General features: G+C 35.8%; 1 protein-coding gene across 4 annotated transcripts in view; it reads left to right on the top strand.

The window, feature by feature from the left end:
• INVS (inversin) overlaps positions 1 to 15292 on the top strand; it is a 236964-nt gene that overhangs the window by 846 nt on the left and 220826 nt on the right. For 3 of the 4 annotated variants that reach the window (XR_011171998.1, XM_069105795.1, XM_069105785.1), the window contains exon 2: positions 6632 to 6758. Coding sequence is in view for 3 of the 4 variants with exons in the window: in XM_069105795.1 (XP_068961896.1) it covers positions 6653 to 6758 (106 nt within the window). In the remaining variant the exon portion in view is untranslated. Of the gene's footprint in view, positions 1 to 2499; positions 2592 to 6631; positions 6759 to 15292 lie in introns of those variants that run through there. The other variant, XM_069105805.1, reaches the window with a different exon arrangement.

Here is a 15292-nt window from a genome sequence, read left to right on the forward strand (position 1 = left end):
CCTCCCCCGTCCCCGCGAGGGGTTTCAGCCCCGGCGGTCAGACATTGGTTTTTGAGGGGGGGGGGGTGGCTGGGCGATAAGAACACCTCCCCCCCCCCCCCCCGGGGCATCTCATCCCCCCCCCCCCCCCCCCCCCCCCCCCCCCCCCCGCCAAAAAGAGTGACCCAGCCCTGGAGACCTAGGGCAGCCGGGTCATTCTTACTAGCGCCTAAGAACACTTGCTTCTTACCGTAGTGTCCGACTTGTGCTGATCTCGGTAACCCCCGTTAGTGACACGATTCTTTCCAGTATGGGTACAGCTGACGTGCCTGAAGCCTGAAGAAAGTTTTCAGGTTCTGTAAAATGCCTTCAGAAACATAACCCTGAGTGATGGGGATGCCTCCGGGATCTTTCCTGCCAGAGTATCAGCCCAAGTTTTCCCGACCAGTACAACGTGAGCATCATTAGGAAACCCGCCTTCCTCCAGAGCAGAGACTGATCCAGTAATCCTTTTCACTGACAAGGAGGAACATGATCTAGGTTGACTGAAGAGATCTATCTCGCAACTCTGCCAGATCTTGAGTCTCTGAGGTTGTAGTGGCATGCTTTCGGGGGAAACTGTATTTTTTTATTCTTGGTGCTGGACACTTATTTGGAACCAGTCAGACTGACCTAAGTCAGGTTGATAAATGTTTTTTGGAGCTGAAGAATAGTATCTTTCCAAGCAGTAGCCCAAGGGTACTAGCTACTCCTTGAAAACTGGTCGGCCAGTTTGGATTTTCTGTCTCCAAATACTTATGTTATAGCACCAGAAAGAAAATTCAGTTCAGTTGCTGGGAATACATAGACAGATATGACAAGTACTTTGGTCTTAAGGAGTTTACAATCAAATGGGAGTGAGAGTCTGTGAAGTAGAACACAAATAACTGATAAAAAAGGAGATTGTGATATGAGCAAAAGGGCCTCTCCAGGTAGAGTACTATGAGAAATCACTTGAGAGATAACAGGTAAGGTTTTGTGAAGAAAGCAGTACCTCAGTTGGGCCTGAAAAGTACTTCAACAGAAATTGGCAGACCTGAAAGTGTAGGAGAAGAAAATCCATTCTGGGCATAGATATAGGATAAGGATCGACAACAGTAGTCTAGTAAGGCTAGAATGTAGATAATTGAAAGGGGAGTAGTTTGTAGTAAGACATAATTGGATCCAGATTGTGAAGGACCTTGAATGTCCAGAACAGAAATATATTCATTGGCCCTGGGTAGATCAGAGACTAAATTGAAATTCTCTGATTTGCCCTCTCTCAGGAGGCTTTTACAATAAACCAATTGAAAAACATTTAAGTGTTAAGTGGTAGGGACACTAAGACAAAAGTGAAAACAGTCCCTTTAGGAACCTTACCTTTTAGCCTAAGGAGGCCAATTGTATAAAACAAAGCCCTTCAACTATTTGAATAGTAGTATATGAATAACATTGCATTTCCTTTAACTGCTTGCTTTCACTAAATTAGCAACTACATTTGCTGCCAATGTTACCTCCTTATTTCAAATATAAAGTATTCTTTCCACATAGACCTAGTCTGTCTGGACTGGCCATATAAAAGCATAGGACAGGGATTTAATTTCCACAATTATTTTATCCATGGCTTAATCCTAATTTATTCCAGATAGCAATGCATTTAGGAAGATTTTCATTTCAGAGAAAATCCACTTGTGAATTTACATGTGCAGTCATGAAATCAGTCATGGGATAATAAAAGAGGGTTAGACCTGAAGGGATCTTAGAGATTACTCTGTCCTCTCATTTTGCAGATGTGGAAATTAAAACCCAAAGGGGCTGAAATTTGTATAAGTATTTAGGGGCAGAGCAGGGGTTAGCCAAAATTTCCTGACTCAAGTCACTGAATTACTTACCGATTCCCAAATCATAGACTTCTAGTTGGAAGGCCTCTTAGAGGTAAGATTTCTAGTCTTTTACTCCTATGGTGCACCTTCTACAGTGGCCCTATTAAGTGACCAGACTCCCAGGTCAGTGATTTTTCCACTACACTATGCTGTTTTTAACCTTTCAGGAAGGATTTTGGGATGGGCAGCAATTTTGCCCACCCACCAAGCATGCCTTGGGCCCTCTGTTGGCAGCATAGTCCTAGGCTATGTGAACCATGGGACACCCTGCATCTACCAGTCCGCATTTTCCTAGGTAATGTCAGGAGAGGAGAGAAGAAAGTTTTACTAAATGAATCTGTGATTTCTTTGATAGGAGCATTCTATCCATTGGTGCAGTTTGCAAACCCTTCATGCTTTTTAAACCTGTAAAAGTCTAGTTTGTTTTCTTCCATGGTTTCTCCAATGAGTGTGTCTAAAATATTAGAAATATACTGGGAAGCTTACATTTCATGAATACTGATAGAGTACTTGAGCTGTTATACTAAGTGTCCAGTCTCATAATAAGGAGCAATTAAACTGCTCTACAATTTACAAAATGTTTTCACAACCCTGAGAGCTGGGTGTTATTTTTCTCTCCAGTTTACAGATGAGGAAACAGGCTGAGAGAGGTTAAGTGACTTGCCTAGGTTCACAGAGCTACTAAATGTCTGAGGCTGGATTTAAACGCAGGTATTCCTGACTCCCAAGTCAAACGCTCTATCCACTGTGCTACCTAGCTTCCTAAAATAGTCCACCTTTTCTTCTAATCATACAATTTTTCAGCTTTACTGCATCTTGCTTATAGGTCTTCTTTGGAAATAAATTACAACCTCCTTGGGTTACTACCGTGTTTCCCCAATAATAAGACACTGTCTTATTATTTTTTTTGGCCAGAAAAACACCAGAGGGCTTATTTTCAGGGGAGGGCTTATTTTAATGAACATTGACAGCAATTTTAATAAACAGGTAAATGTGAACAAAAAAATGTTCCTTTATTCAATAAGCAAATCACTGGGGAAGAACAGGATGACGCGCTCACTGTTGCAGCTCTGATTGGATGCAGCTAGGAGCGCGGCTGTGCGTTTCACAGGGGGGGGGGGTGCATACAGAGGTAGCGCAGGGGATCACCTTCACTTACAGTAGCAATCTCAACAGGGCTTATTTTCGGGGGAGGGCTTATTTTAGAGGAATCTTACACAGTAAGGGGAGGGCTTATTTTCGGGATAGGTCTTATTATCAGGGAAACAGTAGATCTCTCCATTATCTTTTGAGTCACTTGCACTTTGAAGTCTTTGTAGAATCCAATATTTGCAACAATGTAGTATTGTTGGGGAAACATTTTTGTTTAAAAAAATAGATGTACTTTGTGATAAGGAAATATGTTTTACTTGACCTTACATATATAATCAAAATCAAACGGCTTGTCCTTTTCAGGGAGGGGGGAAGAGCAGGAAGGGAAAGAATTTGGAACTCAAAATTTTTTTTAAAAATTGTTTTAAAATTTTTACATGTAATTGGGAAATAGCTAATGGAATAAAAATAGTTTGTTTTTTAAAAGGTGGACCTTGTTGCAGAGGATCAGCTTGGGATAGTTAAAAATGACTGCTTAATTTCTCAAATTCAATCTGCTCCTCTCTTCTCATTTCAATTCTGGGTCTCATTCATTGCAGTGCCTTACCAAACTTTGTGTACCTAGGTAACATTTAACTGCCTGTTGTCTTCTGGACATTAAATAATTTTCATCCTGTTCATTAAGTAATGTTCATCATATTTATTCCTGTATAAATTGTTATGCCAATTTCTTTTTAATATTATTAGGATTTACAGCTGGAAGAGATCTGATAATCCAGCCCTATTATTTTTACCAATGAGAGAATTGATTTCTGAGAAGTCACTTACCCAAAGTTATACTGGGAATACCAGTAGTAGGATTCAAACATAGGTCCCCTTTCTCCAAATCCATAGCTTTCTACTGTACAACTTCTGCTTCATAGATTTCGTTGAGGAGCATTAATAGTGTTCTGGGGTTTAAAATCAGGACAATGTCCCCAAATAGGGACATCTTGAGGGCCTCATTGTAGGAGATTCCTCTTTCAATTGGACCACAGTTACACTAATGTGTCATACCTCTCCGATACCTCCTTTGAAATTGATAATCAGAGGATCTTGGAGCAAGGTTATATACAATTGCATTTATGAAGAAATCCTGTATGATCTCATGAAAGACTGTTTATTGTAAGACCCATTAAGTGTTTTTGCTCTATTGAGTCAAATACTTTTTTGTTATCAGCAAACAGTAATTATAGGGAGATCTTGCATTCTTTGTGCCTTTCAGTTAATTATGTGACTATAAAATTGTAGTCTTCTGTAAAGAATCATTTCTGAAAGCCTGTTTATTCTCTTTTACTTTTTCAAAAAATTTACTCCATATATGGGTATTGATCATTCTCACAAAGATTTGTAAAGGTGATAGAAGTCCTTAATTATTGATGCTCTCTCTATCACCTTCTTTGAATTAGTAGTAGTATTTCTAATTTTCTTCTCCCTCCATTTTTTTTTTGGTAGGGGAGGAACAGTATTTTCTTCCTGAGATATTTTCTGAAAAATAAATACATAATAATAGTAATTCAAGGCTTTCAAAACAGTATTACGTCCAGCACTAATTTTTTTGGTATAAAGTTCTTCTCTTGTGTAGCTGCTTTTCCTAAATTCATCTATTTAATTGCTTTAGTAACTTCTTTGTGTAGCACATTGGAAATTGAAAAGTTGGGATCCCAATTTGATAGCTCCTCTGTTACTAATATGAAAATAGATTATTGTAAAAATACTGATAAATTCATTCCATTTTCTACCCATTTGTTGTCTCCTTACCATTTTCACCAATGAATGCCCTTGGTGTGATTTGGCTCTATTAGGGGGAACCTCAAGCTTTCTGCAGACTTGATTTCATTTCTACTGCTTTTCATGATTTTATAAAGTGATAATGGTAGTCTTTTGCCATTCTCCTGTAGGTTTTATAAATAAGTTTATTTTTCAAACCAGTATTACCCTTCCTTGGCTATCATGTCTCCCCATTTGGCAAAGAGATAAAGTATTCACTGATTAAGGCAGTTTCTGAACTCTTTTGACATTATTATGGTCATTTCGTTGTATCAATTAAACTTTAGTGGTGATAAGACCGATATCTTTAACTTTTTCCATTTCCCACTTTATAGCTACTTTGAATAGACTAGGTTGAATTTATTGAAATTGTAGGCAGTATCTTCCTTTTTTTCTTACATTTTTCTTTGTTTTTTAATAATTTGATTTTTTTTTACCTTTGCTCAAACTAAACTTGCAGTCCAACTGTAGTTAAGTTCATTGGAGTCAAACTGATTCTAGTATGGCTTCCACAGTAGAAAGCAGATGTTTCCTATCGAGATTTAATTTCATTTTGTGTATAATTATTTTTTCCTGTGTTCATCATATTTAATGCCTTTGCTTTCTCCTGGAATAAAGTGTAGGCATAGTCTTCTGGGTTTTCTACAGGTCTTTGGCCTCTGCCTTTTCTGAAATCTGAGCTATATTTGTTAACCTACTTTCTCCGTGCGCACCCTGCCATTGATGTCACTGAGTATAAAAGGTATATGTTGACTTTATTTGGAGGGCTTGTCAAGTTCTTAATAGAATATTTCTGCTTGTTTATCTACTGAGTTCATTTTAATGTAATGATTTCCTTTGTGATAGTCTAAATGTGGTTTATGGTATATATTTACTAACAGTATTCTGAGAAGGGGTCCAGAGGCTTTGCCAGACTACCCTAAGGGGTCCATAACAAGACAAGTTTAAGAACACCTGTTCTAACAGCTGTTGGTGCATTAACTACAGTTATCCTCATAGGTCAGGTCATCTTTTTGTTTATGCTTATTAAGAGCACTGCAAGATAAGAATACCAAGTAGCCCATGAAATTATGTTACTTAATGCCTTTAGGTATATAATTAAACCAACTCTTGCAACTCCTTTGTTTGCCTTGGCCAGGAAAACCGGTAATCTGTTATTTAACTACAGCTTCCTTTTGTCTTCTGGTCATTTGTTGCAATTCAATTTTTCCATCAGTAAATCAATTCATCATTCTTAATACAAAACTCTAACTACAGTTACTCTTTGTATAGTCCGATATTTCTAGGGGTCTAGTCTAAAAACTCATTCCTAGTATGGTCTGTCCCCTTTTCTATTACTCCAGTAGAGCCTTCTCCCACTGCCTCTGTCCAACCACCACTCTGCCCTCCCCCTCACCAATCTTCCCCCCAGATTCAAGACCCTTTTAAATGTATCTTTTCTTTGTTTCATGGGTTGCCATAGTCAAAGAATTCATTACTTAACAGCCAACTTATTGGTGAAGAATGTCCACATACTTAGCTAAATTGGTTATGGGACATCAGATTTGATCTTTCACTGAAACTGTGCTTGAAACCTTATGCCCAAGCTTATGTTACACATGCATATCTTTCAAGAGTCCAATGTAATCTCCATACCCACAAGGTAGGATTTCATAACTAGGGTAAAAATTTTTTTAATATGACAATTTTTTTAAATGGAAAGGATAACTTTCTGGTAAAACTAAAAGAATGACTTATGATGACATATTATGTGTAATCTATCCATTTCATAGAGATGATAAGAATGAAAGAGTAAGTGATGTGAGAAATTCTTTTGTATTACATTAATTGTATTTTATCAATTGATTCAGGTTGCATAGGCTCACAAAACTATGAACACTTCAGAGAGCTGGGTCCTTAGTGGTTCCTCATTAGCATCCCAAGTTCATGCTGCTGCTGTTAATGGAGATAAGGGTGCTCTCCAAAAGCTGATAGCAGGTAAGCATGCTTTTTAAAGTCAGAAAACTTAAATAGTTTGGGGGAGCATTTACTTCCTTGTTTTAGAGAGTGCATGGTTTTTTTTAATCTCAATTTGATTTGCAAGGAATTACTCATTTTAGTGGGAATTGTCCTTTTAACAAATTATATTTTTTTCAAAGTCTAAAACTTTTCAAAATGAAAAAGTAGGAAGAATACCTAAAATAGGTCATTTTGAAAGTCATTTCTATAAGATTGCTCTTTAAAATTAGAATGAAAATAGAATGAATAAATGCCCACAAAGGAGATGAAATAAACAGAAAGGATTTTTAAAAATAGAGTATTTATGAAGCAAAAGGAATGTTAGTAAAATCATAGTAGATGAGAGTTATATGAATTCAGTTCCAGTCTCAGACACTTATTAGCTATGTGACCCTGGCTAACTCATTTAACTTCTGCCTCAGCTTCCTCATCTTTAAAATGGGGATAATTATAGCACCTATCTCCTAGGGCCATTATGAGGATAAAATGAGATAACATTTGTAAAGCATTTTACAAATCTTATAGAATGTAACAGCAAGCACCCTAGTATACCCAGGATGGCTGTTAGCACAGGTTCTTTGATCTGCTTTTCTAAAGGAAAGCAACTCAAAAGGGGTTAACAATCTTATTTTAATCAAACATATGTATCATTCACTTAGTTCAGGGGGAAAAGTCAGCATTCTGAACTTCAGAAAATACAAACAGAAATTACAAGCAGACAAAATATACAGACAGAGAAAATAACACAATTCAACACACCGACAGGACCTCTGTCTGACCATTACATATATACATAGTTACCAGAGAGAGAAGCATCAACATCTGGGTTTTCAAAGCCAGGGGTCTCAACAGCTACCCAGAGTCTCATCTGACCAGATCACACAACTCTTCCTCTAAGTGAGCCCCAAAGCAAAACCTCACTTTGGAGTATATATTGCCTTCTCCAGGGACAGAGGACATCACAACCTTCATGACCCACTGCCTAATTACAAATTAACAAAAGATGTGGGTCTTCCTGAAAAACAAGCTTTCCCTAAGCAAGCTTCTCTTGTTGGGCTCCAAGTGAAGCCCATTAAGATCTTCAAATTCCCTAGGCCTATTGAGGAGCAGGGAAGATACTTAAATTCCCTTACCATTACACAGAGCTATATAAATGCTTGCTATTATGAACCACTTTCCAGAGTCTAATTTAATAAGAAAACTAGAAAAACGTAGAAGATAAAGGTTAATGCCCAATAACCAAAATTACAGATAAAATGAAATGTGGCTAAAAATTCATTTCAATAAATATTAGGCATCTACGTTATCTAAGTCACTATGTTAGTCACTAGGGATACGGAGACACACAAAATAGACCCTATTCTCCAGGAATTTACATTCTATTGGGCAGTGTGGGTAGATGGACAGAGTGCTGAACTTAAAGTTAAAGAACTTGAGGTTCTGGGGGTTTTTGTTTGCTTTTTTTTTTTTTGGAGGGCAGTTGGGGTTAAGTGACTTGCCCAAGGTCATAAGGCTAGTTTTAAGAACCTGAGTTTTAACTCTGACTTTTCCACTTAATACTTTGGAACCATGGACAATCTCTTAGCCTTCCTGGGCCTGTTTTCTCACCTATAAATTGTGGTGGGAACAGAGGGAGGGTGCTAAACCAGCTGACTTCTGTGGTCTCTTCCATTTCTGGAGTGATGATTTATGTTTCTATTTTGGTATTAACTACACTAAACACACAGGTTAGTAAAAATGCAAAGTAATTTGTGGAGGAAGATTACAGCAGTACCCACTGAGCAGGATAGGAAGGTGTTTTTTCCTAGCAGGTCCTGCATGAAAATGAGTCAGTCACAGGGAATATACATGCCTTATTGAACTTGGTCACACACCTTAAGTTTTAAAGTATCTCATCTTTGAAAATGAGAGCACTCAAAATGAACCAGAAAATTAAGAAGAAAAAAATAAAAGGTATAATTACTGCTTTCACAAGTTCGTTGTAGTGGTTCTGATAATTATTCCCTGGTTGCTTTTAACTTTAATCCCTGGTAATGGAAAGCAGGAATGTAGTAAAAAAAAGCATTGGAACTAGGGTTGAATTATGAATGTCACACTTCTTACCTCCACTGTAACTGTAATACTTGCAACCTCAAAAGGCTGTTGTGAGGAAAGTAATTTGGTAAATCTGAAAGAGATATATAAATACACCAACATAATAAGATTAAACATCCATATGTTATAATGATCATTTAGTCTTCAACAGTATCTTCAGAGGGATTCAGCCCTTTTCAGACTTTTTATTTTCATGTTTCAGTGAGATATGTAGTGAATGTGATTTTTAAAATATATACTTATTCATAATTCTTAATCATTTTTGTTGTCTGGTAATTGTTGTGTTGTACAGTAATCCAAAGTAAAAAGAAATTCAGAATTCTAAGAATCCAAGAAGAAAGGTGCCAAAAATTAGGTTATATTGTTTGTTATTAGCATATATATTTAAGTGAAACCTAAAATTAATGACCACATGAAATCCAGTTATAAAATACTTTTTACCAGCAAGTCTGTCTGTTGAACCTTGATTTGTTACCTTGAGCATCAGTGGAAAATTATCCTAGACCTAGAAGCCTTTAAGAAAATAAATATGTAATCTCCTGTGCTGATTTGTGCACTTGAAAGAGCACATATGTGATATGTTAATTTTTTAAATGATGGTGGTATAAACTAAAATAATTAGAAATCATTGCTTTATATAATTTTATAGTTTATATACCTAATATTGTTGATAAACTGTATAAGTATAGAAAATCGAGTTAACATTAATGCTTCTGAATAAGGAACAAAAACCATGTCAAATTCTTACTTTTTTCTGTAATTTTCATTATGACCCTCTTAGAGAATTTTAAGGAAACATAAGTACTTCAAGCAACATCATTAATCATCCACAGTTACTTATGTTTTTTCACATTAACATCAGTTGTATTTTTTAAAGGAATACTTTAAGAAAAAATTTAAACAAATGAAAATTGTTTCATAAGCTGTTAGCAAGTATGACACCTCTCATTTCTGAGATATAAATGTGAAAACTGAAATAACTGAATCAATTAAAATCCAACAATTCAATATAAATAATTAAATACATGCTCTATGTAAGGAATTGTTCCCAGCCAGTAGAGATCACATGTTAAGATTCCAAGCTGGAAGAGACCCTTAGAGAAGCCCAGATTCCTCATTATATTCCTCATTATAAAGGTAAAAGACATTATTCCTTTTGTCTGGAGAGGTTATAGAAGATTTCATGGATGAGGAAATAGCTGAACTTAGCCTTGGAGAAGGAGGATTTCTATAGGTATAGGGTCTTTTCCAGGAAGAAGGGGTTTCATATGTAAAAGCTAAGAAGATTTACATGTGATTGGGGAAAAATAAAATATTAAATTTTTTTAAAAAGATGAAGGCATGCCAAGACTAGGGAACAAAAAACAAAAAAACTCTCTGGGTCAGAGAATGAAGAAAGGGAGGACTATGCGTGAAATAAAGCTGTCGGAGTCTTAAATGCCAGGCTACTTGTGAAGAATGCACAAATCTAACAGCATTCAACTATAAAACTTTTTTTTTAATTTAAATTCATTTATTTACTTTTAGTTTACTAAATTCAGTTCCACAATCCCTTGAGTTTCAAATTTTCTCCCAACTATTAAACTTTTTGAGCTTTACTTTTATTAATAGGATTGTCTTTCTGTAAACCTTATTTTATGAATTACACATTTTCTAATATAATTTTTGTGAATAGATTTTTGTACTAGACCTCCACTTTGATACTAACCAGAGTTAATTTTTATTCCTACACTATGGCATCTATTCAGAGATGATGTACTGGTGATAACCCTTTTTATAGCAGTACCAATGGAGATTAAAGTCAATATTACCCTCCACAAAATCATGTGGAAGCATATGAAAATAAACATTATAACAGTCCTGGCTATTGAGTGGGCAGTATGTATAAAAAAATGCTTTCATGTTTAGTTTCATTAATGATAGGAGGAACTTAGCTTAATTTATTTTTTAATTTATGTCCTTGATTTGAAGGAATTGGATTCAGGCAAGAGGGAAAAGTTCTCTCTAACACTTAAACTTTGATACTTCGGTGGATCTATGAACTCATCAATGTGAAATTTAACCCATAGGTGCAAATCAAAACCCATTTATGCCCTGTCTTGCACAATCCTTGTTCATGTCCTCCCTTAAATCTTCCACAGAACTTCCTTCTAGATCTAGAAGGCCTTCCTCTAGATAACTTGACATTGCATAAAAACTAAGAAATCATGATACAGGATGGGATCACCTTCTTTTCAAGTAATACTTCTGTCCAATGATAATCTTTTAAAATACTTCTTTTGTACAATTATTGGTTGGTACTCTGGATCAAGCTGACAGCACTCTACCTTATTGCCCCTTTGAGTCACCTGAAACTTTAATTATTTGTAAACTGTAATGTTCCATGACCTGAAGTTATGCAGGTAGAATTACCAGAAGAAATATTGATCTTAAGAAGATAAATTTCAGAGACAATATTAGGGTAAAAAAAATACTGCTGAGTTTCTCAAAGATAGTGTAGCCTACCTTCTTCTTATTCAGTCCTTGTCCCAATTCATTGTCCATTCATGGTGTCCATCCAAGCTTTGTGTACTTATGCTCCAGTCTATACAGCTGTATCTCATAGCTTGGACAATAGGCATTCTTTACCCACTTGGTTTTTCAACTATTGGATGATTAGACCAAATTGTTGAGTGATTTATAGATCTTATTTAGGACATGTTGAAACAATATAGGGCTTCATGGAATCAGCAGTGTCATCTACAAATAGGAGCATCAGACATCCCCTATGATAGTGGCATGGTAGTGCTTGTTTCCTTGTGTTATTCTTTGTTTGACATTAATAATCATAAGTCACAGGGCGGCTAGGTGGTTCAGTGAATAGAGCACCATCCCTGGAGTCAGGAGGACCTGAGTTCAAATTCGGCCTCTGACACTTAACACAAAAACCTAGCTGTGTGACCTTGGGCAAGTCACTTAACCCCAATTGCCCTCCCAAAAAAAAAGCATAGGTCACAAAACAAATTTATCTTTATTATTACATCCTTCAAAGAATTTTGTAAAAATCTGACATATTCATGGATACACTTTGTTAAATGAGAACCTGTAAAGTGGTGTTTTGCTTTGCCAAATCAAAGGTCTTTTTTTATAGTCAACAATAAGCACAATGAGATCTTATATTCTCTAAATCTTTCAATTGTCTGACTGTAAAGATTTGGTATGCTATAGAATATCACTTAAAATTCCTTCTGTTCCCTTCTTATACTTTCATCAAGGATGCCCTAAAACATGTGTAGATTACTGTAATAGTTTTAGAAATGGGAAAATAACCATCTAGATCAGTAATTTTTGTTTATTTTCTCAGTTGCGTTTTGGGATGATAGTAAGATCTATGATTTGATTTGATTACTCATCTCTCTTTCAGATCTCTTGAAACTTGATCCTTCAACTCACTTAAGAATTTTGTTTCCATCAGGAACCTCCTCACTGTCTAGTCCAGGGGTGAGCAAACGATGGTTTACTACCATATCTGACCCACTACCTGTTTTTGTATGGCGTGTGAGCTAAGAATGGCTTTTACATTCTTAAATACAATAAAACTTTATTTGAAAATGTAAAAGCCATTTTTGCCCTTCAGGCCTTATAGTAGGCAGTGGGTTAGGTTTGGCTGGCAAGATATAATTTACTGACACCTGGACTTTAGTTTTTCTGCTCTTCCCATCTGTTTTCTTTAGAATAGATTTTGACGTTAAAATCCAGTTGTGGTGGGTCTGTTATCAATCATGGAAGAAGAGTATATTATAGAAATCTTGATACACCATTTGTTAATTCATCCTTGTCCTTCCATTTGTATCTTAAAATGTCTGGGATGCCCGACTTAATTGGATCTCATGCCATGCTTTTTATAAGCTTATTTTTTCCTCCATGCTTTCCACTGTTTCATGAAATAATACTGATAATAATTATTTTCTACCATCCCTCTCCATAAGATTTTTCAAATGCATCTCTATTCCAAATGGTAATGATCCTAGATGCCATCTATCTTTGCTTGGTGTGGAGATCATTGATCTCTTCACTGAAGCAATTCCTTTACCTCTATTAGATTCCTTTAAAAATGTTGATACCTGGGCAAATCACTTAACCTTTCAGCACCTCAAGCAATTCTCTAAGACCAAAATGCAGAAGAGTTGCTGATAAGAATTTTGTTACCAGAAATTCCATACTTTGATGAAAATGTGTCTGAAACAGTAACAAAAATGGTGACAGTCTATGTCAGTATTTATTCTTTTATCCATTCCTCTTTTATTATGTCAACAGCTTATCTAATTTCTTTGCATTTGAATCATTCACCATATTTTCTTCTAATTTTTATTCTTCTAGTTTTGTATTAATGTTGATCTTTATTTTAACAAATTGATTATATAAGATAAATGATTTGTAATTAACACCAATAATCTGTCATTTCCCGTCTGTTAAAATATTATCAGTTTCATCCTCTGTGATTTTATCTGGTGCTTGCCTAATCTCCCAACTCCCTTCTTAAAGACAAATATTTGTGATATATAAGTGCAAGATTTCAAATGAGTGACAGCCTTTGACCTTTCTTGTGCCTCACTCTTGAACCTTGTTTTCCAACATATTTTTGCCATCCTTTGCATTGAAGTTACCAAGTATTGGATATGTCGATTTCATTTAGATTGCCTTAACATTTTTATTTCTCTGCTTACCAATGGATGTTGGTGTATAAGTTACAATTTTCTTCATGGTGTGGTTTTTGGGGGTTTTTTGCATATGCTTATGAGTATTGAGTGTAAATGTTTCATGAAATGTAGTAATGATGTTTTTTCTGCTATTATAGATGTAAAATAAAATTAACTTCATTAGGTCTTCTATTTGCCTTTCCAAGGTGAACCCTGTGATTCATCTCACCATTTAACTATAACTTCCTTTCATCTATCCATTTCATTTATTGCAAGACTATCAAGAGTGATATAATTTTGTTCCTTCATCAGTATATCAACTTGCTGGTTACTAGACTAGGCTCTCACATTTAGAGCACCAATAATTAATGTTTAAAGATGATCTTAAAACCATGTGATTTTTAACTACCCCTACCCTGTTTTTCATCATTCTGCTACCATTATTACAGAAATAAAAGGGGGTTGTTTAAGATTGTTTCTTAGATTGCTATGGACAAAAAATCCATTGCCAGCTGACCATCCCATCCATGTGGTTCCTCCATACCTAATGTGGTCCTCAAAAAGCAGACAATCTCTGGCTGAAACCTTTCTAAAAAGGCTCTACAATAGCTTTCATTCTGCTGGCATAGTCTTTAAGAACTCCACACCACAATGAAGCATCAGAGTAGATCTTGGTGCCTTAACACTTAAGGATATTGTTTTCTGAAATTCTTTATGTGTGAGATAATAAGTGAAAAAGCTTTTAATATTGTAAGAAAGGGTAATCCATAGATCAAGGGACTTATTATTTTAGAGATGAATATATTCTTGGAATTGAGTATGGCAAGATTTGAATTTGCAGCCAGTAATCCAGGCTCCTACACTAGCACCCTATTCCAGTGTAACAGTAACACAAGCAAGGCTTATTAGCTGTAAAACCTTCATGTATGTAGAGAAACTCATCTGTAGCCAAAGAAACAGGCTCGTTAAGTTTGGAGGCTGATCACCATGTGATTTCTTCTCTCCCCTTTCCCCCCATTCAAGCAAAGAATGGGCTGTGGTCTGTTTTGGTCTCCACTGATGAAGTCAAGTACAGTACAGGTTCAGTCATTCATATAAGTAGTTTATTTGATAATTAACTTTTTTACATGGAACTTAAACTACCTTATACTTGTAATTCTGCAAGGGAAAAGTATAAATCCTGTTATTAGACCAATTATTTTTAAACAAGACCCTTAAAAATAGAAAACATAAAACATTCAAATCATGATATAAATTGGTGGTAATTTTAAACTGTTCTCCTTGGTTTTTAAACTTCTTACCTTGATTTGTTCTGATACCTTATTTTTAATAAAAATTTTTCCACTTTGGTTGTCAATAATACTTTTGCTGTCATCGTTCCCAAATTTTGTATTCTTCTGTAATTAACTCCTATTTCTTCCTAAACTTGCATGTATTTTAACCATACTTTTATTTGGCCTTTATGTTTTATCTCAAAATGTATGCTGTGTTTCACTTTTCTAGACTGTGGCATGTCACAACGGATGAAGCATTTTGTCTGGATTCAGCTTTGCTCACTAACCACTCAGTGAATTCATTCGTTTTAGTATCTCCTGACTCCCCTGCTCTGTCTCCATGGAGAAGTATGTCAATGATAGTGTGGTATGTGACTCCATGGAAACAGACATGTCCATTTCTACAGACCTGACTGATTAAATCAAATACCTTCTGTGTTCCACATTATCATGGAAGAGGACTGAA

Source organism: Petaurus breviceps, unplaced genomic scaffold (assembly GCF_028583685.1).
Source record: "Petaurus breviceps papuanus isolate PSGF00001 unplaced genomic scaffold, PetGlider_PUasm1.0 138, whole genome shotgun sequence".
NCBI classification, from domain to species: domain Eukaryota; kingdom Metazoa; phylum Chordata; class Mammalia; order Diprotodontia; family Petauridae; genus Petaurus; species Petaurus breviceps.